Source organism: Haliaeetus leucocephalus, unplaced genomic scaffold, assembly GCF_000737465.1.
Source record: "Haliaeetus leucocephalus isolate CR32 unplaced genomic scaffold, Haliaeetus_leucocephalus-4.0 Scaffold656, whole genome shotgun sequence".
Classification (NCBI taxonomy): domain Eukaryota; kingdom Metazoa; phylum Chordata; class Aves; order Accipitriformes; family Accipitridae; genus Haliaeetus; species Haliaeetus leucocephalus.
The window spans coordinates 6,577,246-6,604,713 of NW_010973092.1; the positions used below are offsets into that span (position 1 = coordinate 6,577,246).

Consider the following 27,468-nt stretch of genomic DNA (forward strand, 5'->3'; position numbering starts at 1 on the left):
GAATGGTGGAAGTGGGAGGGAGCTAAAGATAAAAATTTCAAAAGGAGATGGTTAAGGAGAGGATGAAATGCAAGAAGACTAATTTCCCATCTTTGTGTACAGAGGGCTACCTCAGACTTCCTGAGAAGTGAGGCAGATCACTGAATCTCTCTCTGTGTCACCTGTAAAGTGGCTGTAGGCAGGCCTTCTCTGGTCAGGCATGCACAAAAGAAGAGGGGAGCGAAGGAAAGAGTGAACTCACCTTTCGGGATGCCAGGAACTCCATGCCGCGTGCCACTTGGAAGCTGTAGCAGATCAGGTCTTCCATTGTCAAGGGACTTTGCCACAAGTCATCCACTGTCCAGGAGTACAAGAAAATGATTAGACAGTGAGCGGTCTTTTGTTATCCTTGCCTCTTTCCAGGACTGTGGGATACAATCAGCCCCTTGGTGAGATACAGCTAGTCCTCAGTGCTGACTGGAGTAATCAGCTCCGCTCCAGGATTTTCTGCTTAGGTGGCAGAAAGCACATGGCAGGAATCCGCTCAAGTATGAGGAGAATGAGTCTAGCCTCCAGCACACATCAGTTAGAGCTGTGGGGAACAGGGCTGGAGGGACTTTGAAAGTCAGCTCATCATTCCTGTCCTAGGGAGGACCCACTGAGATCTCCCTCGACTGTCCTTTCTTTAGGCTAAAAAAGTCCAAAGGTATTTAATCTCCCTCCTGGGTTTTGAGAGCCTATTACAAGAGACAACAGATGACTGTAATAGCCCTGTTCAGGGAATTGACATGCAACAGTGGAGTGATCAGCTCCAAGGCTGGGTCCCAGCTCCCCACTGTCATGCCCTACCCATTCCCCAAGCTAGCCAAGTCTGGCATTTCTTTGGTGGGCCAGGTGAGGAGCTGCTTCCAAGGCTGGAGTATTACCTTCCTGGATCGGCTGCGCTGTCTGGCTCTTGTGCATCAGAAAGCGGTTGAAGATAGCGCTGTCGCTAGTCCCAGAACGACTCCGCCTGTCTGCTCTCACTGCCTCCACAATGGACTGGACCTGAATACGCAGCCTGGGAGACTTCTCCTGGCAAGGAGACCAAAACAAAAACCTCAGCAGGCAACACACACTGTAACCCCTGCACCCACAAGCTGCACAGTCTTTTCCTGTTCTCAGACTGTAATTCTGGCCTGGAAGCACCTATCTTCCATGGCAGAAAGAAATTACTTCCCCAACGTGCACATGAACCAAGATCACTGTGTAAAGTTGATCTGTTGCTAGACAGAGGGTGTCTTTGTCCCACTGTCAGATCATGTTTCAGGCTACACGTCTTCTTTCCCTAGACGTGAGACAGGTTCCTAGGGGCAAAGGAAGCTACTTACCCTGTAAGGACTGAATCCTTCCCGCTTGGTCCGCAGATAGTTGGAGAGGTTTCCATACTTGCAGAACTCAACAATAACCATGAGAGGACCTGGTGAGGAGACACCAAAGGTCAGGGGAAGAGGTAAGGGCTTGGGATGGTCAGAATTTGCCCCAGCTCATGTTATGTGCAGCCCCGCTGAGCTGTGGCACCTGCCCTAAGTGCTCACAGACACACCGATAACATCCCCACAGTCCCTGTGATCACACACGCGGCCAGCAGAAAGGACACAGGGGATGAGCACTGATCTCTGGGAGCAGGCACAGCCTGCTGCCCTGGGATATTTACCATTGGGTTTGGTACAGGCACCCAGCAAATTCACCACGTTGAGGTGATTCCCGATGTGAATGAGGATCTTCAGCTCTGACATCAGTGCCTTGTGCTCACTTGCAGTAGCTCCCTCTGGAAACACACAGACCATGTCATGATGCCTCCTCATAGCTTGTCACTCACTCTCACCACCCTTCTCTTAGCAGAGTGTTAATGTGAGTCTTGCTGAGGAGACTGCAACCCCAAAGTCTTAGTACATTTTGTTATTGCATGTTTCCATATGAAATGTCAGAGCCTTGTCTGGAGTTCCCAGGATCCCTGCTGTAACACGTAGGGTGCTCCCTGCAGGCACAGGAACCCAGAGCAAAGGACAAGACAACCTGTGCCCAGCATATTTTTCCTTGTGATAGTTGTGCAGGGAAAAAGATCACTTGAGGCTTACATACACATTTGAATCTCTGCCCTTTTGGCCTCCAAACAGAGATAAAAAGCCATAAAACAATTTGAAGGAAAATTAGAAACAAAAGGCTTTTGAGTCTTTTGATCATGACTGAAGATAGAAGCTGTCTCAGCTCAAACCCAGAATATCTTTTTATGATTCCTCTCCAATAGCAAACACAGTGTTGTGCCCCTGCCAGCTCTCTGTACTGCATTTTCTCTGAGTGCCTAATTCGCACCAACTCTTGATCCTCTGGTTTACCCTCAGGGTTTGTTCTCTGGTTTTGTGTGCCTTTTTCAGACTTCTCTGCTTCCCCATATGCATTTTGCCTTACTTGGGAGTTTGTAAATTTAGTCTGAGAGACAGAAGCATCCTCTTGAACTGCAGCTGGTGGGTGAGTTGAGAGCCACACCTCAAAGGACTGTAAAGCAACCTTGCACAGCCAGGCTTCTCTCTGCCATTGCTGTGCAGATCATCTGTATGCTTGCAGTGATTAAGTGCCACTGAGATGAGCCATGACTCAGTTTCCACATACAGGCTACTGCTGGCCAGAGACTGCCTCAGTATTTTGTTGGGTGCCAAATTACAGAATAATGTTCTGGATGCCTGTTTGAAAGAGTGGCTATAAAAGCTTAAAATCTCACTCTGGATTGACCAGGCTTTGGGTGCAAAGCCAATCTAGCCCTCAGAGCTGGGTAAGAGCTGCAACTTACTTCCTTACCCAGCTCTGAACCTGGCCCACAAACACAAAATACAGGCACATTTGGAAGAAGGCAATTGGGAGCAACATTTCCTTGAGTGACCTGCCAAAGAGGGGCTCTGGATTCTTGTTCATCCTTTGAGACAGTTTTCATTCTTTGCATTTGCAGACAGCTGAATTTCCTTGAAAGCTGAGTTCCCCAAGTTCCTGCTGTCTGCTCTGCCACTTGCCTCCCAGTGCAGCTGAATGGGCTAAAGCATCCACGAGGGGAGGCCAAGAGGATCAACTGTGCTGAGGCCAAGAAGCCATAAATTAAAAGGCTGGCTCCAGCTCCTCTCCCCTAGTTCAGGGCTGGCTCAAGCAGAAGCAACCAGGAGTGCTTGTGGGAGAGAAAACATTTTCCAGGGCCTTAACAAATGCCTTATGTAAAAGACAGGCATTTACAGGGTGGACATTCCCTGGCAGATGCCTCATTCTTTGCTGTGCACACAGACTGCATATTCTGCTTCACTGTCCACATACCTTTCAGCATTTTGACTGCTACAGTCTCACAGCTGTTACTTTTATTAATTCCAAACGCTGATGCTTCCACCACCTTCCCAAAGGCACCGTGACCCAGAACTTTACCTATGGGCAAGGAGAGAGGCAGTGTGAAGGAAGGCAGGTGCAGCACAGGCAGAATGGAATGAAAAAACCAAAAAACCCAACAGGAAACCATGGGAAGAAGAAAGAAAAAACATCATAAAGGAAAAGGAAGGAGTGGAACATGTGCCCTTCCCAGGTGGCTGCTTGCTCTGTCGGTGAGAATAAGAGAAAGGATGGTGGGAGGAACTGAGACAGAGCTGGCATGGACAAAGCAGAGGAAGGAAATGGCCCTGCAGAAGTGAGGAGCTGTTTGTTGCCCTCGAGCAAGGCATGTGGGAAAGGTAAATGTGACACCTCGCAGCAGACCAGCCAGGGGTAATGTCACTGCTCTGTGCCTCAAAGGTAGTCTGCAGCCCTTTTAACTCTCAGAGACAGAGGGAAGAGACTGCAGGTGGGTGTCTCAGCATAAGGAGGATAATGGATGCAGTCTTGCTCCTGAACTTGGGGTACCTGCTGTGGACCAGGCTGTTCTGTCCAGATTGCTGCTTGGAGAATATGGGGATGTGCTTTAAAGCATGCCCAGAGATCTTCCAGTCTCGGTGATGCCTATGTGGGTACACTGGGAGAGTCTGGGCTTACAGTTGGCTCAGACCTGTCCATAGTCAGACCCAAAGAGATTTCCCAGGCACAGCTGGGCTTTAGGGACAGTCTGGGGAAGAAGATGGGAATCCTGAGGCAGAGTGAAGGCATTAAATACATAGAAGTGTGTAAGAAACCTGGAGGGTGAGTTTGAAGGGCTGGTGGGAAGCCCCGGCTGCAGTGTGCAGTGGCAGGGAGGGAGCCTGGCTCACCTAGGCGCAGGCGGTCTCGTGGGAACTCCCACTTGCTGGAATCATAGGGCAGGTACTCGCACTGCTCCTCCAAGGGCACCTCACCAGGGTCCATGATGATGGAGAGGTAGCCCGTCTTGATGTCAGCGTGGGCAGGCTGCAGGAATCAGTCAACACAAAGGGTGAGGAGATGCCCTCCCTACACTGGGTGCTGACTCCCAGAGGGGACCTGCTTCCCCCTGGCAAAGGCCATTCCCTGTCACCTCCTTTACCACAGCCCTTATGCACCCTGTCCTTGGTAGTGAGAGCGCTTGAAACATCACTCAATGACCTCCTTTTAGCAGATGCTGTCATACAGCCCCACATCACAGCAATGGTGTTGCCCCAAGCTCCGCTACGCCACCTCCCCTTCCCTGGGACAGAGACAGTCACTTACCCTTTTGATGTTACAGAAGATGAGGATAAGGAGGATCCAGAAGAAAACAGCGATAACCCCAGTCCCAATCAGGATGACAATCTCCACATTGGTCCTGTCATCAGAGCCTGTGGGGCAGGAGGGAAACCGTAGCTTCAGAGATTCCCATTCCATGCCCCAGCTCAGCCATCTCTTGTGGCCTGCTTCAGGATGTGGGGAGACAGGGGAGGTGTGTTTGCCTGAGCTAAACATGCTCTGAACTACAGATCCTCCTGTGAGAGCACAATGCCACCAGCAAGGCCTAGGGGCTTTCACTGCCTCCTGCTGCCTGGTGTCACAGGGAAGAGGCATGGGACCTTGGCCACACTCCTACTCCACCCCTTCATCCCCAGGGGTGTCGTGGCTGCTGGTACCTTCCACAGAAACGCTGGCCGAGGAGTTCACACAGCCCTTAGCATTGCAGACGCTGCACAGGTAGAGCCCAGCATCCTCCTCCCTCACCCTTTGAATGCTCAGCCTCTGGTTGAAGTCTGCCAGGTCAATCCCTGTAAAGCACAGAGGGTTGTGGTGGTCACTCACAGGAAGGGGGGATTAGTATACTGGACTCATTCAGGCTTGAAATAAGGCTCCTATTTCTTGGCTGGTTCATTTTAGATGGCAGAATGAAATTGCACCAGCTGGTCGAGGCTCTCTTCTGGGGCCATCAGGCCCCAGAAATACCCTGGAGGGGCCTTCCCCAGGCAGTGTATGGAGGGGACGAAACCCCTGCAGACAATGCTGGATGGGAATGGTGCCTAAGCAGTCCAGCTGGTGTGTCAAGCTCTGCTTCAGCTCCAGGACCTGTTCCTTTCCCTCTGCAATGTGCCTGGATCCTTTCCATGTTCCTTCCATGGGGTCTGGGCTGGTCCCTGCCTGAGCAAAGATGCCAGGCACTGGGCTGAGAGTAAGAAGATGAATGATTTATCTCTCTCTGCTCTCCAGCTGAATACGCATATGCACAGACAGTGCTGAGCCAGGGCCTAGGGCATACACTTGGCCAGTAAGACTGCATCAAACTGGGATAGAACATGATTAAAACCAGAGTTCAGCCAATTCAGAGAATGGGTGCCTTTACCTGGGCACAGCAACTCCCAGAACTCAGCAGTGTTCAGCTCTCCAGCTACCGGACATGATGCCCTACCTCTGATTCACCCCCAGCCCACTGTACCTGACACTTCTTCCACCAGTTTCTCGTCTTTGTACCAGCTGATTTCAGGAACGTGGTTGCCGTCCACCTTACAGCGCATCTCTATGGAGTCGCTGATGTTCACCCAAATGTCTGTCAGGTTCTGCTTGAGGCGGGGGATCTCAAGGGCTGGAGGAGCAGCACAAAGAGGAGGAGGGGAAAACGGGAAACTGATTGATCAAAAGAATATCTGTGTTCCTGGGGGCCTTTGGGTCTCTGACCCCTGCTGAAGGGTGTCTTGAGAACCCAGGTGCCCTGCCTTTGCCACCTTGAGTTTAGCTTGCTTGCGTGGCTTCCCCTGGGGATGGAATGGGAAGCTGATGGCAGTAAGAGCACCAGCTCTCCTCTGTCACTCCCGCCTGCCCTGTGGACCCTCACCCTGCACAGAGATGTATTTCTTGTGGCAGTGCTTCTCCCGGGTCTTCCTGTTCTGCACCTCACACACGTAGTCTCCCTCCTCGCCCAGGGAGATGTTGGGGATGGTGAGCAGCAAGGTCGCATCGTTGGAATCAGGCTGGAAGCGCAGCTCCCCCTGCATCTTGGTGGCATAGTGGTGGACATTCTTGCAGTCCAGCACAAGAGGGTTGCCCTCCTCATCGTGGAGCTTTGAGAGGTTCAGCCGATACCACTGCAGGTTCTCGTAAGTGTAGTTATCTGCATTGCAGCTCAGCTGTAGGTCCTGCCCCTCTATGGGCTCTTCTGAGGGCTGGGACTCAATCTCGAACCCATCTGGAATGGCTTTCAGGAAGGAAATGAACATGTGAATGAGTTTTCATGGCTGAGCTGCCAGACACAATGAAATTGTCTCCATGGGCTCAGCTCTCTGAGACCCCACTGTCCTCAGCCAATCTAGGGCAGAACTGTGACATGCAAACTGCTAGCAACCAACAGCTTAAGCCCAGCAAGTGCTAAGGGATATGCTGAAGTCCCAGGGTCAAATTAAGATGGGGTCACAGGTGAAACAAGTCTAGGAGGTCTGAATTAGGCTGTTACTGCTCTCAGCTCAGCTGCAGCATTCTGGATTGCACACACGCCTGCTTTTACAAGTGCAAGCAGTTACACAGCCAGGCTGGACAACTGCACATGCAGAGCGTTACTGGAGCAGCGATTGCAGAGGTTCATCTGCCTCCACAAAAGCTGGTGGCTCTGACAGCACAGGTACTACCCATGAGCCCAGACTTCTGGGATCTGTCCAGAGAGGCATGAAGATAAGCCTGTGCTGTGCCCTTGCCAGGCTCCCTGTCCCCAGCAGGCAGGGACAGACTCCTGCCAGCACGGAGTACCGCTGGCAAGAAACTTATGAAGCCCCATATGAGCCAAGACTCCAGCCCACACTGCTGGGCTCTCAGCTTCCTCCCAGCACCAAAATCCCGTGGGGACCCCGTCGGGGGGCTCGGGCCAGCAGGACCCTGCCTGGGAGCGGCTCGGGCAGTGCCACTAGAGGATGCTCTTGGACCAGGCACATCCCCAGCCCAGGGAGCTGCCTGGGCCTGAGCCAGCAGGACCTCCCCAGCCCCAGGACCTGCCAGGGCTGCTCCAGGATCTAGGCACAGCCAGCGCCGGCTCATCCCCAGATCTGCCTGCCAAACTCTGCCTGCGCTATCTGCTGCCAGCGCTCCAGGCTTTTGCCACTCAGCAGAGCTCTGGGGTAGCCCTGCTTTCCCGCTGGCTTTCCAGTCACTGTTTTAAGGTATTGTGAATGACAGGACCCGGCAGTTCTAGGGACCTGCCTATTTCAAGCAGAGAGCTTGGCTGATGCAGGTGGAGGGGATGTCCGCAGTACTCACTGGTCACGTAGAAGTAGATCAGCCGCTCGTCTCGACCCACTTTATTAGAGGCGATACACTTGTACATGACTGAGACGTTGGCCTCCTGGATGGCCAGTTTGCTGACTGTCTGATGGGGGAAGAGAGCATGAGGAGTTAGGAAGAGCAAGAGGGAAGAGAAGTAGGATCGGTGCTGCTCTCTGGCAGACAGCAAAGCACACAGCAAGCCTGGCTCCAGGCAGCAGCTGTACCTGGGAAAGGGTTATGCAAAAATAGTCCCTTATTCAATAGCCCTTTGTGTATTTCAAGCCTCATCTGCTGGCTCTAGCAACAGCAACATGTTTTTATTCCTGATCTCTGCTCCTTTTCACGAAGCGCAGCCAGCATAGATGCCTCTCCGTGGAAGCAAATTTCTTGCTAAGCCCCTCGGGTCACCACGGTGCAGGCCTGTGCCCAGCAAGGAGGCATGAACATGATGCAGGGCTGAAGGGATGGCTAAGCTCCTGCCAGGCTTTGTAACAGCGGGGAGAAAAGGAAAGGACACCAAGGCTTTGATTCTCTGAGCCCTCTACAATGAAGTGACTGTTTAGTGTCCCACAGAGTTCAGTGAAGTTTACAGGTACTTACAGACCTGCAAGCACTCCTTTTATCCATAAGGGGAAATCAAGCCTGTGAAAGCATCCCAGCTCTCACCAGTTCAGGAAGAGCTGTCATCTTCTCCCTTTAAATTCCAAGTGTACATAGACATGGTCCTAAAAAGCTTCCTCCACCTCACTCCTTCCAGCAAGACATGACCAAGATTGGGCAAACAGCCAGGCTGCTGTCCTGGGAGCACAGACCCAGGAGATGCTGCCTCCAAATAAACCAGGAAAGGCAGCTGGGGAGTAAGGCTGCTCTCCTCCTCCCAGCTCACACTGCACACATGTGAGATGCCAAAAGTGTTACAAGCACTCCCCTTAGAGGAGATCTGCAGTTTGAAGAGCGGGTTTCTCCACCCTCCTAGTTTAAATGACAAGATAATCACATGCAAAAATCCCTCTAATGAGACAATGTTTAAAATGCAAAAAAATTGCCTTCCTACAGGGAAACTACTTTGCCTTTACTATTCATCCCATAGACTTTGAGAAACATTTCCGCTCTAAGTGGCAATGTATTAGTTTGTGTTAATCAGAAGAAATAGTAATTCATTCAGCGTAGTCAATACAGCTGAAGTGACCTTATTACTAGTACTTTTGTGCATTGCCGTTTCCGTTTCTTGGGGTTATTCAATATAGCTGAAGTGACCCTGTTGCTGGCACTTCTGTGTGCTGCTTTTCCTGTTTCTTGGGGATTTTCCTTCTAATCTGCATTGTTATGTTTGAGTTGGTGTTTCTGGATTTGACATCATTCTGCTGTCTGCAGTGCATGGCTGGCCTTTCCGGACAGAATAAAAAACAGACGAGGATGGTAAGACAAGACAGGCAGAAAGGAGAAGGAGAGGGAGAGAAAGCAGATTTAAGGACATAGCATCCCACTGCAAGTGGAAGAACTGTCTTCTCCCAGAGCTCTTGCATGTCCCTGGGCTGCACAACCTAAGCTGGACCTCCAGGACAGTTACAACCAAATAGATGGAATGAGAAAGAAAGCTCAGGAATAGGAGGAAGAGAATAGGGAAAAAAGGGAAAGATCAAAAGGGACCAAGACAAGAGTCACATCTAGAGAGGGACACAAGGGCTTCTCACCCAGGAGCTCCCATCACTCCTGCTTGTCTCCCCAGGGGACACCAATCCCTGCCTCTCCTTTCAGCTGCTCTGGGAGGAGCAGCATCTGCCCCTGCCACCCTTCTGGCAGAGCAATGAACTCCTGGCCAGGCCAGGGGACGGGAAGTGCCTTTGGAGGTGTGTAGGAAAACAGGAAGTGACTTTCGGAAACAGGGGCCCATTTGTTTGTTCTGCATCCCTCTGCGAGCGGCTGGTGCCCGACACCAGCAGGAACAGGAATCCCGTCATGGTGCAGACCTGACACTTGCAGCTACCAGAGAGACAGAAAGAAACAGGCAGCAAGCAGTGTCGGGTGTTTGCAGGTCACATGCTGCAATGAGGGAGAGATGTTCCTTCCAGAGAGGAAACATTGTGATGGAGAAGTGGGCTCTGTGGGGCACACGTGCTCTCACTCACAAACATGCAGCAGATGGACGCCAACATCTCGCCCCACCGGGATGGGGACAGCTGCATGAAATGTCCCACCACACGCATGCACGTTCCTGAGGCCAGAGATTTCCTGGTCAGTCTGTGACTCCTGCTGTCCTTTACCAGCTGCTCAGGCTGCTCTGCAGGGTTTGGGTCTCCCAGAGCAGCTCATGCAAGAGTACTCAGAAGTGGCCACAGGAGCCCCCACAGCAAACGTCTCCCATGCCCTCCCTAGCTGGGTGCCCTGCATTCAACAGCAACCAGTGTAAACCCTCCTGCGCAGTCAGCCCCAGCAGGAGCCTCTCTGCACGCAGGGTAATTTCTCAAAGATGACAGCTCTCCCTCGCCCTGGGGCTGCCTGGTACTGCGGAGCTCCAAGGCTGAGAACAGCTACTGATGATTTACTTTAGAAGCAGAGGTGTGAAGCCCTCCCCAAACCTGGCTCTGCCACGCTTATTTCCAGGCCACTTTTGCTGGCTGATCACAAAGGACCCATCCGAGGGTGCCTGCCTCCAGCTCCCCACTCTAGGACAGGCTTGGGGCTACAGCCTCACCTTGTTCCGCCCCTCCACGAACTCCACCCAGGTGTCAATGCTCTCGATGGGGTTCACCGCATCCTGCTGCGACACATCTTTCCAGTCCTTGCATTCAGGCATCCGGTCCCGCTGATGCCGCCTTGCTGCCCGGTGCCTGCTATTGCTAATCCGGCAGCCAGGGAGGAGCAGGAGAAAGAGAAGAGAGATGGAGAAAGGCAGCAAAAATAGCTTTGTGTCTGAGAACTGATGCCCCTGTCCTCTGACTGCAAAATTTCCTGGGTCTCTTGGTTACATAGTTTTAATGTGCTTTATAAGGGTGCTCTGCAATCACTAGTGAGGAAAACATTATCTATAGATATGAAAATTGAGGCAGGGGATGGATACTGGTGTCCCAGGCAGCATCTTCACTCTCAGGCCTGTGGTTTCATCCTTCTCTGCTAGGGGTGGAGAAAGGCTGGAGTGAAATCCATTCACGTGTGTCTGGGGCAGTTCTTGATGCCACTTTGCTGAGCAACAAGGCCTTAAACCCCTGCTGGGACTGTGAGTCAGGGATGTCACAGTCTGGCTGGGTGCTGGCCTGGAGAACAGAGGGTGCAGCATCTGAGGGTGCGCTACCCAAGGGTGCACCTGCTGCCCCTGATTCAACAAAAATCAGGAGAGAAACATCCCAAGTAGAGATGCTGCTGGTATCTCACAGGGGCATGGTAGCACCTTTTTGGGGCAAAGGCAGGCAAAGGGGCAGAAGAGCCCTAATTTGTCAGGGACCCAGGATGCTGCAACTTGCAGGCTGCTTCTGAAATGCAGGTGGGACAGGGAGATGGGAGGATCTGCCCAAAATCCAGGGTGGGAGGTCCAGAGGGAGAGGGCTTACAGTGACAGGGAAGCAGGGGGGAGCTGAGCACCCAAAAGCAGTGGCAAGGGTGCGTGCTGGCAGCGCGGGGCAGAGCGCTCAGTGGGGCGAGCACGTCAGCAAACTCTGTAAACAACAGGAAGCTCAAAAGAAGCCTCCTGCATCCTCTGGAGCTATGCTAGGCAGAAATATGGTGGCCTTGGGAGACAGTGCTTATAATTCATGGGCTTCTGCTTCCTGACAGGGCCACAGTGCACTTGCATGCAATGGAGAGCTTTCTGGTGTCCCTGGCTCGGCAACAGCCTGCACAGGGCTGCGGGACCTGGCTTCCTCCAGGCACCCTGATGTCCTCCACCCTGACTGCTCTGGCTACAACTCCCCAGCATCCCTTTTCCTTCTTCCTGTGAGGCTGTTGCTAAAAAATGCCACTGCAGCCCTGCCTGGTGCTGCCCCAGCTTCCCAGGGCGCAGGCAGTGGACATGCACCCTTCCTGCCTACCTGTTGGCGCTGCCTGCACAAACACCCTCCAGGCAAACCACCCCAGCAGCTGGCAGAGATCCGGTGCTTCCCCCAGATTCAGCAACTCTTTCCTGCACACAGCAGCTCTGCTCCCCTCTGCTTCCATCATTACCCAGCAGAAGACGAAAGACCAAAAAAACACAGGGACCTTAGGGCAGGAATGGGGTGAGCCCCAGCTACTGTCTCAGTGTCTCACCAAGGGGCTGTGACAATCGCTCCTGCAATCTGCCTCAGTTTCCCCATTAGCACAGTGTCAGTGGTTTTATTGCAGGTGCTGTGAGGTGTGGCTGGGCATCCCCTGCCAGATGCAGATGACCAAGGATGCAGGGGAAGCTGTGGAAGTGCTTGGTGTCTGGGGCCAGTCAGGCTGGGCAAAACTCCCACGTGGAGCACAAGTGTCTCCGGTGGGCTCCACTCTGCCTCTTTACAGGGTGAGTGTGAGTATGGTGCTCTGAGCTATCAGGAGGTGCTGTCCTCTTCTTGCAATGTTATGGCTGAGAGAACAAAAGTGAAACAGGATCTGGGATGCAGCTACAGTGCCCAAATAGCCCGTAATGTCATGCTGGTGGCCCAGTAAGATACAGGTGGTGGAAGAAATGGCACTTACAGGCTGCGTCGGGAGAACATCCGACAGGGCATCCATGGCCTCCACTGCCATTGGATCATCTCCGGCGCTGGGATGCCATAGACTGTGCAGGTGAGGGCCTGGGGGCTCCTCCGGGAGTAGATGCTTGGGGAAGAAGCTTCCTTCTCATGGATGCGTGGAGGAACTGCAAGGATCAGAGTGACAGTGTAAGTGGCCGCAGGCTCAGCTGCTGCATCCCCAGGCCAGGCACAGCCCTCCCCAGGCCCATCTAGAGAGAGACTGGGCACTAAAGCACTATGGCTCTCAGGGCAGCTCCTGGAGAGCTCAGGCCTGCAAGACAGAGCAGGCTATACTTAGGCAGATTCAAGTGACGTAATTTCTCCTTCCTCTGCCAAGTGTGATGTCTGGATGCTGCAGGGCTCAAAGCGCTGTCTAGCAGCCCCCAGCACAAGGCTACAGAGCCTGCTGGAGACAAATCTCCAAGCAGCAGTTGCCCTTCCAGCACTTTTTGTGCTGGCACCTGGTTCCTGCACAACAGGGACCAGCTTCTGCCAGGGGAAAACTCGTTGGGAGCTTCAAACCCAGAGGAACTGCTTCAGCTCCAGGCTCCATGTGTGTTGCAGCCGCCCTGCACTCAAGTTCGCATCTGTCAGGGTCACCCTCAGCAGCATCTCCAACTGCAGCTGGGAAACGGCCCCTGAACAAGGACACATCCTGCCCAGAATGATGGAGCCAGGAAGAAAACTGTGCCGTATTGCCCAGGCCACAGGGAACCAGCCTCGCTGTAACCAGAGCATCCCTCAGCAATGGGGGAGGAGATGATATTGATACCAACTGCTTTAGGATAGCAATGGGGACTTGGTCTCATGGGCTTAGCGCTCTCCCCCCAGCCCCAGCCCTGGCCTCCTCCCTTACCATTGACGATCAACTGGAGGCTGATGTGCTTCTCCAGCCCCGCCAGCCTGTTCCGCAGAACCAGAGTGTATGTCCCAGCGTGCTGCTCCGACACATCCTTGATCTGCATTGAAGATTGAGATTGCTTGGGAATTAGCTTCCCGTCCTTGTACCTGCGGGGAGGCAGAGAGAAAATGCAGCCATGGGGAGGAAATGTCCCACTGGCAAGCTGGGCAGGGGTTTGCTGGTCTCCACTAGAGTGCAGTCAGGGCACCCCTTGCTAGCACTGGAGACCTCTCTGGAGAGACCCCTGGGCTTTCCCAGAGTTATGGGTCTGTGCATGGTCTCGTATGGATGTGTGCAGGGTTGGGGATGTCGTAGCTCCACCCTGAGCAGTATGCAGGTGCAAAGCTCCCAGCTCCCAGCCAGCTCTGGCAGAAGTGCAGCACAATGCGGTGCACAACCTGGCCCACTCTCTTGCTCCTCTGGGCAGCCATGATCCGCGCTGTAGGGGGATGAGAGGGGCAGCTCCTGTGGGAGCTCCACTTGGCCCCTCCAGACAGTGCAGAGCTGCCAAGCCAGGCCAGGACCTTTGCTGCTTATCCCCCAGACCTTAACTCCTCCCGTCCCAAGCTGTGCAGCTGAGAGCGAGGGCAGGTGGGAAAAATGACCCCCATGGGTGGAAAAAAGTGACATGTGGGACAATCTTGGACCCAGAGGGACCTAGAAAGGAGTCCAGGCTAGGCTTCCCTACTTGGCAGAGGGAAGGAGGAGAGGAGAAGGTGGCTCAGGCTAAGAAAGGTGCGTTACCACTGGAAGTCTGGTGGGGGGTAAGCCACGACTTTCACTGGCAGCTTCACGGCTTCGTCTCCTGCAGTGGCTTCTATCACCGGGCCCTTCCTCCACTCCACATTGATGAAGGGCTTTTCTGCAAGAAAAAAAAGGTGAGCATGGAGGAGAGGAGAGCACAAAGAAACAGGCTGTCACCAAGCTCTGCTGCTCTCCACAGGGCCTGACAGCAAGAACCAAGGACAGGCGGGGTGTTGTGGCAGTGCAGTTGAAAATAACTACTTCTCTGCAATGATGAAGTCAAAATAACCAAAATCCACTATTGTCTCGTCTGCCCATATGACCCCCAGCTCCTCTTCCACATCCCTGTTCCCAGCAGGGTCCCCTCCCTGGAGCAGAAATGGAGGGAGGGAGTGGGTGCCAGGCAGGGCTGGGCAGGCCAGCACAGTGCTGCGACTCTGGCAGCTGAAGAGCTGTCTCTGCCTCGCCGCTGAGAGCCATTGGGGGTGTCGGGAGGCTGTGCTGCCTCGTGGCTTCCTGCTGTCAGGAGACAGCCGCCCAGTGCCAATGGTGCGTTGTGCACCCGCAGCTGGGTGCCTCCCAGGCCAGCCATGCCACAAGGGTGCTGCCTCTGCCACAGGGCCGTGGGACCTGTGTGTCCTGCCATCACACTGGCATTTGGGCCAATTTGGTGTTTGCATCTCTCTCTCGTCATCTTGGCACCTTGCCACATGTGATCGTGCTCCCAGTGTGGTGCTGGGGTGCAGAAGGGCTGAGGGACTGGAGGAAGGCTGGGTCTCACTAAACAGAGTGGGATGGAGGTGCAGGAGCCCCTCCACTGAGCCTTGAGCCAAACACTGCCGAAGCAGTCTGGGGATTGCTCTGCTTGCACCTCAGCTCCGGCTGTGGCTCTGTGAGGGAGTGGAAGGCACCGTACCATGAACGATGACATCGGTGCTCTCCTCCAGCATCTGGGCGCCGTTGGTGGCAGTGCACGTGTACTTGCCCAGGTCCTGCTGGCTGACGTTGTGGAGGGTCAGGATACTGGAGAGCTCTGTGTGTGTCTGTAGGGACCGGCGCTCAGGCTCCATCACTGCCCGCTGTGTCTGCGGGAGACAACAGAGAGAAGGGGATGAAAGACATCAGTGGGATGGGGCTGTGCAGACTGGCTCCTCATCTCTGTGCTTCTTGCTGCCCAGTGCTTGCCTCTCCCTGGACAGCCATCTCCACCACCGACTGCCATTCTCAGGGATGGAAAGGCAACAAGCCCTGCCTGACTGATCACCTGAGGCTGGGGTCAGAGTTTAGCACATGTTTTGCTCTGATCTGCAGCCCAAAAACCAGGCTAGGAGCCCTATAATATGTGAAGAGAGTGATGCCCTCAGGGGATTCCCCTGTGTCACTGTTCACACAAGAGCCAGGGGCTACAACATGGGGAAAACACAGCAGGGAAGGGATGGGATGCCCTTGTGGACTCTTAGTAACCAGGGCTGTGTGGCTAGAATAGCTCCTTCTAAGCCAATTCTGTTTGCTCTGGATTTGCAGTGGTAGAAGTGAAGCCAGTGTTTGCGCAGGAGAGCCCCAGAGCAATAACACCTCGGCAGGGAGGGTGCTTTCTGACAGGAAAAGGGGTCTTCCCGCTCTCTGCTTTCTGCTGCAGGACAGAAAAATGGGAAAGCACTCTGACCAAGATGTCCAGGGCACAGCATGGTCAGGATCATGAAGCAGAGCCCTGCCAATGATGTGAAGAGGAACAATGAAGGGGCAGGAGGGGATGACTCAGAGTGAAGTGGTTCAGTGCATGGGGAGCCGCTCTGTTTGCTGGTACCTGTTTGCCAGGGTAAGTCCACTGGAAGCGGACGCCAGAGTTGAACTCGGCCCACACTGTGCAGTTCAAGACCAGCTTCTCTCCCACCAGCAGCTCCATGGCTTTCTTGGGATACAGCTGGATGTCATACAGCTTGCTCCCTGATGCAGAAGAGGCAACAAAAAGACATTTCTGATCTATTAACTCTTTGACTCAGACTATGCAGTTAGAGGAGACTTGGATATGACCTCCTGCTGCTCGGTGTATCTCTGGCACACAGCAGAGGAGATATATGCACCATGAAGACTCTGTAGCCAGCGAGGACCATAGTAGCCCCATGAGCCACACTGATGGACTTCAGAGTCATCCAGACTGCCACCCTGCACCTTCCCAAATATTCACCTGCTATATGGATGATGAAGAAATCCGATTTGAAGACCTTCTTGTCGATGACAGTCTCACACTGGACAAACAAGAAGTCTCTGATCAAGTGTGTGGGTACCTGCACCCCCTTCTTGTTGTCCCAGAAAGTGCTTTTCCCATCAGGGTGGATGACGGAATTTTGCTGGAAAAATCAACATTTTGCCAACTGAAATAAGAGGGGAACAACATTCCCACCCCACCCCTTCCAGGCTTTACGCTGGCTAACACATTCCTTTTGTGGGAAGAAGCAATGCAGCATCATGCTGTGCTGGCCTCCTGCCCTCTCCACCCGAGGGTTTGTCATCTAGGAATCGTGGCCTCCCCTATACCCTGAGCAGCCGTATCCTGCACCACGAGTGTCTCCATCTGAAGAGTGGGCCAGAGACTTCCAGGAATGGAAACTTCTAGTGATAGCTAAGGAAACTGATGCTGATGTCCCAAACATCAGCTCCACTGGGATGAGTGCTGACCTTGGATAGTGTCCTTCCCGGGCAGGGGAAAGGCCCCTGGCCCCCAGTATGTCCCTGGAGGCCTTTGTACAATAGTAACACTCATCCTGGAAGGATGTATTTACATTGTGGGGAAAAAAAAAAAAAAGAAAAAAAAAGGCACAAGCAAACTGATAACAGAGTTGTTTTTAATCATCAGCCCCAGGGCTGCAGTCTCCTCCCTTGTGGGGATGCTGACCACCTAGAGGGTTTGTAGATCACAGAGACCACAGCAGACAGGGGATGCTGTGGGGAAACGGGATTAAAACAGTCTTGTTTTGTTTCATAGAGCTCCAGGGAAGAGAAGCAAGTTTGGCAGGAAACCCGTGGGGTCTGCCCAAGGGAACTGGACAGCACAGCTTCAACCAGCAAATAAAACAAGGAAGCCAGTGGCTTGTACTTTCCATGGAAAATGTATCCCATGCATTTTCCATTCCTGGCAGTGCCTGTCCTGCTTCCACTCAGGCAATTACAAATGCAGAACAAACGCAATACATCTCGGTCCAGAGTCTCCCACTGGCCGAGCTCTCACCGAGGTCAGTGTGACGTTAAGATCTGGGATGGACACGAGGCATGGTACCCAAGTGTTCTTCTTGCTGATGAGGAGGGTCTCTGGCTTGTTGATAAATGGCTGTTCAAAATCTGAAGAAGAGATATGAGAAGAACAACTGAACAGAGGCAAGAAAAGAACTGGGAAGAGGGACCAACCAGAGGAAAAGGAGGCTTTCTGCCTTTCTTTAACACAGCATGAGCTTGCCAGAGGGAGTGGTGTTGAGCTGGACAGCCCTATCTGCAACGTGTGACAGTCAGAGGAGACACCTGGAGCTTGGGGATGCAAAGGGAGCAGCCAAGGCGAGTACCTGTGCCAGCTGCCTCCTCCACACCAAACACTGTACCGGTGGAGTGGCACTTGTGTGACACTTGGGCAGTGCTGGAAATGACCTCCCCTTTCCTGGCCCCCTCAAGGTCTCTGCCTGGATTTGACCCTTTGTGAAACCGGCAGGTCTCGTCCTGGGCTCAGTGCCTGCCCAGCTGGTGACTGTGCGTGGCCCCATGGCAGGGACAGTGCGCGGCTGTGCTGCCCTGGTGCAGGGGCAGGCAGCGAGACCTTCCAGGACGAGGAAGTGATCTGCAGTGGAATGGTATGCAGATGTCATCCTGCAGCTATCCCAGCCAGCAGATAAACAGATGAGCTGAGCTTTCCAGGGCTGCCACCCTACTGCCTCCCAACTGCTGCAAGCACAAATATTGACAGGAAGAACAAAACCACCCAAAATTAATCAGTGAAATGACTTAGCAAGGCCAGGGACATTACACTCCATGCGGAGCTAGTACCAAGAAGCAGAGTGTCTGCAGAAGGGGCTGCCCCATCCTGCTCAGTGCGTCACCTGTGTCAAATGAGAAAAGCCCAAGCAGGGCTCCACGGTGGAAAGAGTTGATGGCAGCATATAAAGGAGATGTGTCGTGGCCCTGACCCATTGTGCCAGGCACCATGCAGACACAGAGCGCAAAGACCAACCTGATTCCAAAGAGACGGCAAGCTAACAGGGCAGCATGGACCCCATTTCTAGCTCTTTCTCAGATAGACTGGAAAGAGCTGGTGAGACCAAGATGCAAAATACACTTGTATCCCAAGCCATGGCTGGCCAGAAGGTAGGAAGGCCGAGGTTTATCTTGCAGTGCCTCATGCCAGCTGCTGCTGAGGCACCTGCTCACCTGTCTGCTTGGCAGCGCTTTTGGTTTGAGGGTTTTTCTACTCTTTGGACTCTCCCAAACAGGGCATAGAATCAACAACCACCTAGGCTTACTAAATGGGATAAAGACAAAATTGGAAAAGACAACAAATTGCGAGGCTGCTTGGTGTCCTCTGGCAGTGCCTCACTGACAGATGATTTCTTCTGTAGTATCAGCCCCTGCCTGCTCATTTCCACAGGGACGCATGCCTCACAGGATGCTCTGAAGAGGGACTGGTCCCCAGTATCTCCGAAGCCTGGTGTTGCCAGCATCTTTCCTCTGTAAAAGTCATGTCTCTGGAAACATCCACCCAGCATGTGGTCATGATTGGTTTTGTTCATGGACATTGTCCCCTGGTTGAAGGGGTCTCCATAAGGAGGTGGTGGTTCCCCATCTGGGAGATGTGGGGCTGCCCCAGGGATCCACTAGGGGAGATTTTATGGCTTCTGGTATGCTGGAATCAGACCAAATGATCCCAGTGGCCTTAAAAGTTACTCTTTATTCACCCAGATTGCAGCTAAACCATTGATTTCAAGGGACTGTAGCATGAGGATGTCTGTTTGTCCAACCTGAGAGTCTTTCCCTCTGCTACCCAGCCCCTAAAGCTGCCCATCTAAAATGACAAGTCAGAGATTAATTTATTAATGATCCCCATCTGGGGATCCTGCTGTTCAAATCACATTTGGCCTAACACAGTCCAACCCAGTGCTCCCACTGTTAAGTGCACAAGGGAATTCCTTTAATTCTTGATCTATAAAGCTGTTGCTTCAGTGATAGTCATGCTGCAAAGACCTACTCTGTGTGAAGCACTTTTTTCTACAGCTTAGGTGAAACAAGCCATGCATAGGAAAGATGTTGGTCAGCTCTTATGAAAATATGGATTGCGCAGAGAATTCTTATCTTTATTTCCTGGGGTTTTGTGCTGCCACAGGATTGCTGTCTTCTGAAATCACAGATTTGTTTCCGAGTGTCAACATGTTCCTCATTCTTCTCCCGAGCTCTCGGCACGTGAGAGGGAGGAGGCGCACAACTCCCAGAGGTGAGAGACTATGAGGTCTCCTCCAAGCTCAGATGGCAGCCAAGAACTAACTGATTTACTGGGCTGGTCCTGCTGCCAATGAGCTTGTGATTCATGCACTAACTCCCCTCTCTGACCACATCACATATTTTCTATAAGGCTGTCTTAATGGGTCGGATGGGAATAATTTAGCATCTTCTTCATTAATATATGCTTAGCTTTATGAGATGGGGGCTGTACATATCCTATTCTACCCTGATGAGGCATTCTGCGTGTTTACAGTGCTATCTGTAGCAGTAATAAAATACACACCTAACCAGACACATGGGAAATGAGACAGATGGGTGGAGAGTTCGTTTGAGAACTGAGCTGCAGGTAAAATATGGAAGAACCCATTTTTCCAGCCAAGCACAGATATTTTGTTCCTGGCAATTCCACCAAGCTCTTAACAGGAGAAATGAGGTTGATGGATAAACCTGTGGTCTGATCATGCTGTCTCCAAACATCCCCAACACTTACATCAGCCCTTCCAAGCTCTCCAGGGACAGTTTCACATTGCAGCCCAGTTCAGCAGGAACAGGCAGGGCTTTATCTGGATGTTCTGCAATGGCTGCGGTTACTGTATGCCTGGGTTTTCCTGACATGTCCCTTCTCTGCCTGAAAGCCTGTCCTGTCTGAAAAGGCAGATTCTGAGGTTTCCAGGATGCTTGATAGCCATAACAGGGCACAGCCTGATCAGAATGAGTATGAACATGACTAGTTGCCGCGTAGTCATGTGCACAGCAATGCTGCGAGGTGTTGGCTGGATCTGTTGCACACACGCTGTCCACAGGTACTGTGAGTCCCATGGGCCCTGACAGTGTGGGATTTATTGCCCCTAAGCTACACTGCACGTGCACACTTGCTGCTCTCTGGTGAACAGGAGAGCCATTACTGAGCTTCAGATGAGGCTGGAGGTGATAGAAGGTGGACGAGGGGGCAAAGTGGCATTTGCTGGATCACAATTAAAATCAGGCTCTCGCAAAAGCGCTACCTGCATGTAAGCTTGTTAGGTTGTACTTATTTTCAGCGTGTGTAAGAAGCTCTCTGCCTCCATCCTGACACAACACTCTAGAGTATCTGAACACCTCTGTCCAACTCACAGGTGTCCCCTTGCAACATGTCTGGGATCTAGGGAACCTCTGTCCTGTTCTAGGATGGTCAGCAGAGCCTGTGAGGAAGCAATTGCCCAAACAGACCTCAGTTCCTCTCCAGCAGCTGCCCAGCTTTCCTGATTTGCCCCTGCATTTTTCTCTGCATAGCTGCAGAGGCAAATTTCGCTTTGCTCTGGGACTTCTGAAAAATGCATCTTGTATGTCATGACCTGCCTGGCTTATGACAACTGCACCAACTAATAAATGGGGGCGGAAAGAGAAATAGCTCAGCCAACTGTTTCCAGGGGACAGTGCTCGTTTATCTTGCTGGAGTGTACTGCAAGCAGTGGGGGAGACAGCGGAGGAGGAGCCCCTGGGGCATGAAGAAGCTGAGTATTGGCCCCACAGCCACTTGCTGAGCTGAGGTTCCAGCTCCAAGCCTGGTGGACAGCCCTCCTCCTCCAAAACACATCTCATAACCCTGCCTGCACAGGCAGCCCCTGCGCAGTGTGGAGAGGAGCATCTGGGTCTGCCACCGTGGAGCAGCTCCAGGGCCATCAAGCCCAGGGAAAGGAGGAGGCTGCACATGGCGGGTTTGTACCACTCCTCCTCTCCCTCTCTGTCTCAGCTTTATGGAACATTATCATCCCTAGCCACTAGCATCTCGGAGAGCCCCCAGCTGCTCAGAAGCTAACTCTTGTGCTTTTTTTAGCGGTGGAGCGTCTCTGAGGCCCGGTTCTCACTCCTTAAATTCCTGCATTCCAGCCTGGCTGGGGCGATGTCCCCGGGCGAGGATGTAATTGAATCCTAGGCACTGCCGCCATCCCCCAGAAATGGACGGATATTGGTTCCCTCAAAGTGTAGGGAGCCAGCCCTTGGCCCCCTCCCTGAGCCTGCGGCACCCACACTCTGCCCTGGGAGGCTGGGAGGCACATCGGGTTTTTAATCTTTCTGATATTATGCTGGTGCATAGGCTGCCCCTGAGCTCCCCCAGCCTGAAGGTGCACACCGCCGAATGGCTCTTACCTCTTACAAACACGTAGGTGCTGACTGCTGTGGTGCCCTCAATTTTGGCATCAATGTACTTGTAGTAGCAGCGGTAGTAACCTGTGTCATTTGCCTGGGTCTCTGTCAGTACCAGGACTTTGCAATAAGGCTTCGTGCCAGTCCCCTCGCAGTCTTCTTCTCGGATTGCCCGGCCGCTGCTGGGGGCTGCTGAGGCCACCAACTCGGTCTCCTTCTCCTTCCCGGCAGGGTCCACCTTGCCCCCAGGCCACGACCACTCCAAGGGGTGCTGGCCTCTAGACATGGGCAAAGAGGAGAGTTAGCTTTGAGCTGAGCAGAGTGAATGTGGTGGGGATTTAACTGCCCTGTGTGACTGCACACATCTGCACAGGGCCCAGCCAGCCACCACTCTCAGGCTGCAGCATGGATGAATGGCCATCCTCCAAGGAGAAAAAACAGGTGTGAAGAAATGGCAAGCAGCTTCACTAATCGCCGGGCAAGCAGAGGCTCGTCCCCTTCCCCAGGCCACATCTTTGGCCATGCTAAGCTGTAAGATATCAGCCCACTCACAAGCAGGTCTCCCCCTTCTCATGACTTTGTCTTACTGGTATTGATGCCAGGACAGGGAGCCACATAGGGCCCTAAGGGAAAGGCTCCATTTATTCTCTATTCCCTCTCATTATTAAAAGGGTCCAGAGGGTCCAGAGCTATTAAGAAAACACACGGATGTGATGAGTTCTCTTGGCTCAGTGTAGCTGCTGGCTGGGGCTCATGGTGTGATGAATGGAGTGGGAAGAAAAATGAGGGAAGGAGAGCAGACTGGAAAGAAAATGAGAAAGAGAAAAGCAGGAGGGAGTCAGGGATAAAAGACAGCAAGGAGAAAACAAGGGGAGGCTCAGCTGACTGCCTTCTGTCCAGCTGCCAGCTGTTTCCCTCCCTGCTGCTGTGAGGGGGTTCCCTTGCTCTGCACAGCACCCTGCAGCCCCTTCAACCCCTCAGCACGCTCCCCCAGCTGGCCTGGGGCTGCTGCCCCTTCCCACCTCTGCAGAGTCGCTGAGCTACAGACACCTCTCCAATGGCATGACTGCAGAGCCTGTTCACCAGTGGCCCAAAGACAAACGGAAAGGTCCAGGAACTACAAGAAACCCCAGACATAACATGCATGTGTGTATTTATATATAGCTGAGGATCTCCAGAGCAGGAGGTTTCCATATGCACATGTACACACTCATGCGCGCCACCATAGCTTGCTATAACTGCACTTGTTTACTACAAACAAAACAAGCTTTTATTCCATGCTGGAAGTTTCCTTCTGCAAAATCAGAGCTCCTTTCAGAGGAAGGCCTAGTCCCCACTTGAAAGTTTGCCAGTGTAGCTGAAAGTCACTTAAGAATGTGCAAAAAAAAAGAAATGGGAAAAAAGAAGACATCACAAGAGACAGCTGTGGGGGTAAAAATGGCCTTTTGCCAGCACCATTTGCTCTATTAGGGGAAACTGGGTTCATCTATTATGCAAGTTTGGAATAGGCATGTTGGCACATGCAGCTCCTCTGCCAGGACCCTGCCAGAGCAGCTCTGCAGACAGATGCTTTTAAGCGCAGCCAGACTGTGACCGTCACCAATAGCTGGATCCAGACAGCAAGGGACAGCAAGGAGGAAGCGAGATAAGGTGCCATCGGAGGGCACAATGGCTCAGATGCAATGAGGACAGGATTTCTGTCCAAGCATGGGGGAAAGACATGCCCCTTTGTGTTTGTCTTCAGAAGCTGATTTATCTTCCTGCAGACTTTGCTCTCTTCCAGCTCCCGCTGCCCGGCTCACCACGGATGAGTTCAGAGACAGTGGGCTGCACTCTCCCTGGGTCACCAGGCACAAGGCTCTGGAGGCAGTGACGTGCCCTTGGGGACAGCCACGCAGCCCCTCTGACCCAGCTTAAACTTCTGCATTCCCTAAAAATGCCATCAGTGCCTGAGGCAAGACTGGAAGTCCTGCTCCAGCGGCTTCTGTCCATGAATCACAGGCAGGCTTTTCCAAAGTATCAGAGTCTTACAAACGCTTCAATAAAAATAAGACTCATGAATTTTGAGTTTTTCCCATCCTATGCACGCACAGGGAAATTATCAGTAAATCTGATCACCAAACCAGTAACACTCAGTGGCCTCTGCCATGCCCATTGCTGCTGTGCCCATGGGCCCGCTGCACTGGGCACAGACCATGGGGATGGCCCCGCTCTCAACCCAGAACCGAGAGCTTCAGACCCTGACTGCGCAAAGGAGCCCCAAAGCCCTTTGCATTTGCTCAGGCGTTTTTGGCGCTCCACGTGGAGCAGAGTAATTGTACAAGTCTCCAGTGTTTCCGCTTTCTGTTTGTTTACCCACTGGGATTTTCACGCATTATCAGATCCACTTGTTTTATTAACCATCAAGGCTAGCAGTAGCTGAATGACACTTATTTATATAAACACGGATGGGCCAGTACAAACAGACCTGCTGACCAGCCTGCGGGCAACTCTAAACTAAGGCATTCCTTGCATCATGTGCTGCTCAGCCAGATTCAGTGGGGACACAGAAGGTGTAGGCATTTGTGTGAGTCCAAGTTAGCATTGCTGGTGTGTTAAGAGGACCAGAAGAAGGCACGGATGAGGGCAAGCCAGGCTCACTTGGATTTATTTCTGAATCTACCCTCTGCATTTGGGGAAAGGTCCAGGCAGCAATTTTGGATGGTTCCCTCCCTCTTATCTGTCACCTTCAAAGATTTGTTCCCAAGTTGTTTTCTTTCAGCTGTGATAATGTGCCTCTGGGCGATGAAGCCTGCTGATGCCAGCTGGAAACAGATGCACTGTAGGCTTCTCCACAGCTGTTTTCCTAAATCTTTTCAGGACAGATGCTCTTCAAGGGAGACGTTGCAATTGGCACCACTTTGCTTCAATCCTCTTTGAAGCTCCCAAGCGTGGTGTGATGGGCAAAGCTGGCTGTGACTTTGTGGCTTAGCTGGGATAAGACAGATCCCTCCTCAGCACCACAGAGGATGTTCACAGCAGTCACCCACGTGTAGGAAAGAGCAGCAGGTGTTGTGTGTCCGGAGCAGTCATGGTGGGGCATTGCCTTATCCTCAGGCTCCTTCAGCCCTGCCACAGCACTCATTTCCTCCACAGGAGCCAAGAGGGCTCCGGGGTCAAATACTGCCTCTCTGCCAGAGTAGGGTTTGTGCATCTGCAAGCATCTGCAAGTCAGCTCTATTAACAAGTCACTGGGCAGCAAAGGACAACCTTGCCCTTCTTTTTCTAAATACCACGGCTGAGTGATGCTCCCTCTCTACCCGAGTGCCCAGGATCTGTGGGATGGGACGGCACAGCCAGGGCCAAGTCGATCCCTCCGGAGGTTTCTGCTGTTGTGCAGCCGGCTCCTGTGGGCTCTGCTCCAATATTCATGAGCCGGAACAGTACAAGCTCTCCACTTTCCCCCAGCTCAGGCTGCCAAGGGCATGAATGCAGAGATTCACAATATTCTTTCCTTCCTTCTTGGGCTGGGAGCTAATAAAAGATGCACTGTCCATATGGGCATCAGCCCCTTTGCCCTGCTCTGCCACATGCTTAGATCAAAACATCACTGGGGCTCTCTGCCAGCCCTGGCATGATCTGTATTTTGGGGAATGCTCCTACACTGGTCCTCTGCTATCTGGACCTCTCAAGGGTGCATTGTGCTGGGTGACAAGGGAACGTGCCTGTGTGTGATGCCATTTGCAAAAGCAGAGCTCCAGCACCTGGTAGCTCCTTGCAGGTGTGCTCTGTCTTTGGGTGTCTGTTAAGCATGCCCAGCTCCGGAGGCGTCACTTATCCCATGGCCTGGCAGGACTCTGGTCACCAGTGAGGCTAGGCAGGCTGCGGAGCAGGATGGGGGCTGCAGAGCTGCGGCTGTGTGAGATCCAGGACGCTGCAAGGGAGCCTGAGAGTACAGTTGGCTGTGGGACTCTCACGCTCAGTGGGTGAAGCTTGAAAGGTCTCCAGGGAGTCTCACGTGGGGGGTTTTGAGCTCAACTTTCTGCTGCAGCACTGCTTCAAGCAGGCCCGTACTCCTGGCTCCAGGGCAGCTCGAAGAGCAGCCAGAGGACATTGTTCTCAAGGGAAGACCAGGGTCAAACTGAAGCCACCTCCAGCACGATGCTCAGCAGGAAATCCCTGGATCCTGGATTTGATTTTGTATTTGTTTCTGCCCTACCCTGCCCCACCACCCTCTCCTTTGCCTGTTCTCTTGGTGGTCTGCATGTTTTTCCCTTCAGCTCCCATTAACACAAGCCAGGTCTTCCCAGGGTGGGCCATGGTCCGGAGGAGAGGTTGGAGAAGCAGCTGGGTGTAATTAGAGATCCAGGGACCAGGAAAGATTTACTTTTCATTCAAACGAAGTAATAGTGTCCCACAGTCAAAATCTTTTCCTCAAGACATTAGACAAACACAGGCTTGAGAGCTCAGAGCGAGAAGGGGAACTTCTGAGCTATGCAGGAGATGCCGAGTCTTATCTACCTATGGATGGTGCGAAGGACACTGCACAGCCCCTGAGGAGCACATCTGGGACTGCAGCTTGCAGAGGCAGGGGGCAGCCAGGGAGCAACATGGGCAGAGGGTTCATGGGTTTTAGTACTGTTTGCAGATGGCCCTGCTGCTCTTCGGCTGGCCAGTTCAGTCCTGCACAACACCTGGGAGCCAAGGGTAGGGATGTTCCTTATCTCAGCTGTGTCCATGCCAGCATGCTGTATGGATGCCGCCCTAGTGAGCCTGAAAGATGAGCTTTGGCACTGCGGCAGGAAACAGGGAGCTTGCTGCCACCTGGAGAGACTGTAGCTTGTATGATGCTCCCTGCAAGGGCAGGCCATGCAGAATCTGCACTGAAAATAAGATTTTCTTTTTTTCCACTTCATGTGATTTTCCTTCATATTAATCGATACCTAATAAGTGCACAAGGAAAGGGCAACCTTGTCTGCAGTCTAGGAGGGTTACCCAAAAAGAAAGGCTTTCCGCTTCATAGTGCTCAGCAGGTACGTTCATGCTTGACTGCAGAAGACACTTTCTTTAACCACACCTCTAACTTCAGTATGTTCTTTAGCCTTGGCTCAATCTGCAAGCAACACGGTCTTGAAACCACTTTCTGTGTCCCTCCCTGGGCCACTGCTGAGAAAGGGTCTGGCCTGATTATAAGGTCATTCAGAATAATCTTACTGAATCTCCCCTCTTCCAAGGTTTTAACAGAGAGTATCAGCTCCCACATCCCTCTGTGGAGAGAATTACCACAGCAGAGCACTGGAGTCCCCAGATTCCCTCCTCCTCCTCTATGCGCCCCCCCCCCAGCAGCTATATGGCTGACCACAGTCCTCCAACTCACACATTTCATATAACCTAGCACACACCATGGCTCCTCAGGTCACCATATGAACAAGCCCACAACTGCTTAGCTTCCCAGACCGAGTGAAATCAGTTCAGTATGGCCATCAACAACCTTTCCTCTATCTCTCTCCCCTGGCTATGAACTGATTCACAAAGTAAAGCAATGCCATCTGTTCCAGGAAAAGTTAAATATGTTTGTGACAAGACATGAACACAATGCCAGCCAAGTGTTTGCAGTAATTGCTCCATGGTTATATATAACACTGAGAAACACCCATTTGAGGCCCACGCTGAATTTATATCCCCATTGGGCCCTAGCATTCAGATCCCCAGCGTGGATCTGCTTTCAGCTGCTCAAGGGAAACTCCAGCTTTGTCAGGAAAATTGACCTTGGTCAATTCTCCCACTTGTTTTTTCTTTCCAAGATAGGGGGTAGTGCTGAAAACGTACAGCCAACTGTCCCAGCGTGGGATAAATCAGTTCAGGCACATCACCTTCTCAGAGCCACAGTCTCCAAAATGACCA

General features: G+C 52.5%; 1 protein-coding gene across 2 annotated transcripts in view; it reads right to left on the reverse strand.

Annotated features, from left to right (window-relative positions):
- Nucleotides 1-27,468, reverse strand: part of FLT4 (fms-related tyrosine kinase 4) — a 59,990-nt gene that overhangs the window by 9,673 nt on the left and 22,849 nt on the right. Inside the window, exons 3-22 of one of the 2 annotated variants that reach the window (XM_010578916.1) lie at nt 21,589-21,863; nt 17,210-17,319; nt 16,169-16,331; nt 15,788-15,927; nt 14,897-15,065; nt 13,981-14,098; nt 13,192-13,343; nt 12,298-12,460; nt 10,340-10,478; nt 7,639-7,747; nt 6,230-6,589; nt 5,834-5,980; nt 5,040-5,171; nt 4,648-4,754; nt 4,233-4,368; nt 3,319-3,423; nt 1,676-1,789; nt 1,350-1,438; nt 906-1,053; nt 242-336 (exon numbers count right to left, since the gene is read on the reverse strand). In XM_010578916.1, coding sequence (XP_010577218.1) covers nt 242-336; nt 906-1,053; nt 1,350-1,438; nt 1,676-1,789; nt 3,319-3,423; nt 4,233-4,368; nt 4,648-4,754; nt 5,040-5,171; nt 5,834-5,980; nt 6,230-6,589; nt 7,639-7,747; nt 10,340-10,478; nt 12,298-12,460; nt 13,192-13,343; nt 13,981-14,098; nt 14,897-15,065; nt 15,788-15,927; nt 16,169-16,331; nt 17,210-17,319; nt 21,589-21,863 — 2,971 coding nt within the window. Of the gene's footprint in view, nt 1-241; nt 337-905; nt 1,054-1,349; nt 1,439-1,675; nt 1,790-3,318; nt 3,424-4,232; nt 4,369-4,647; nt 4,755-5,039; nt 5,172-5,833; nt 5,981-6,229; nt 6,590-7,638; nt 7,748-10,339; nt 10,485-12,297; nt 12,461-13,191; nt 13,344-13,980; nt 14,099-14,896; nt 15,066-15,787; nt 15,928-16,168; nt 16,332-17,209; nt 17,320-21,588; nt 21,864-27,468 lie in introns of both variants that reach the window. The other variant, XM_010578915.1, reaches the window with a different exon arrangement.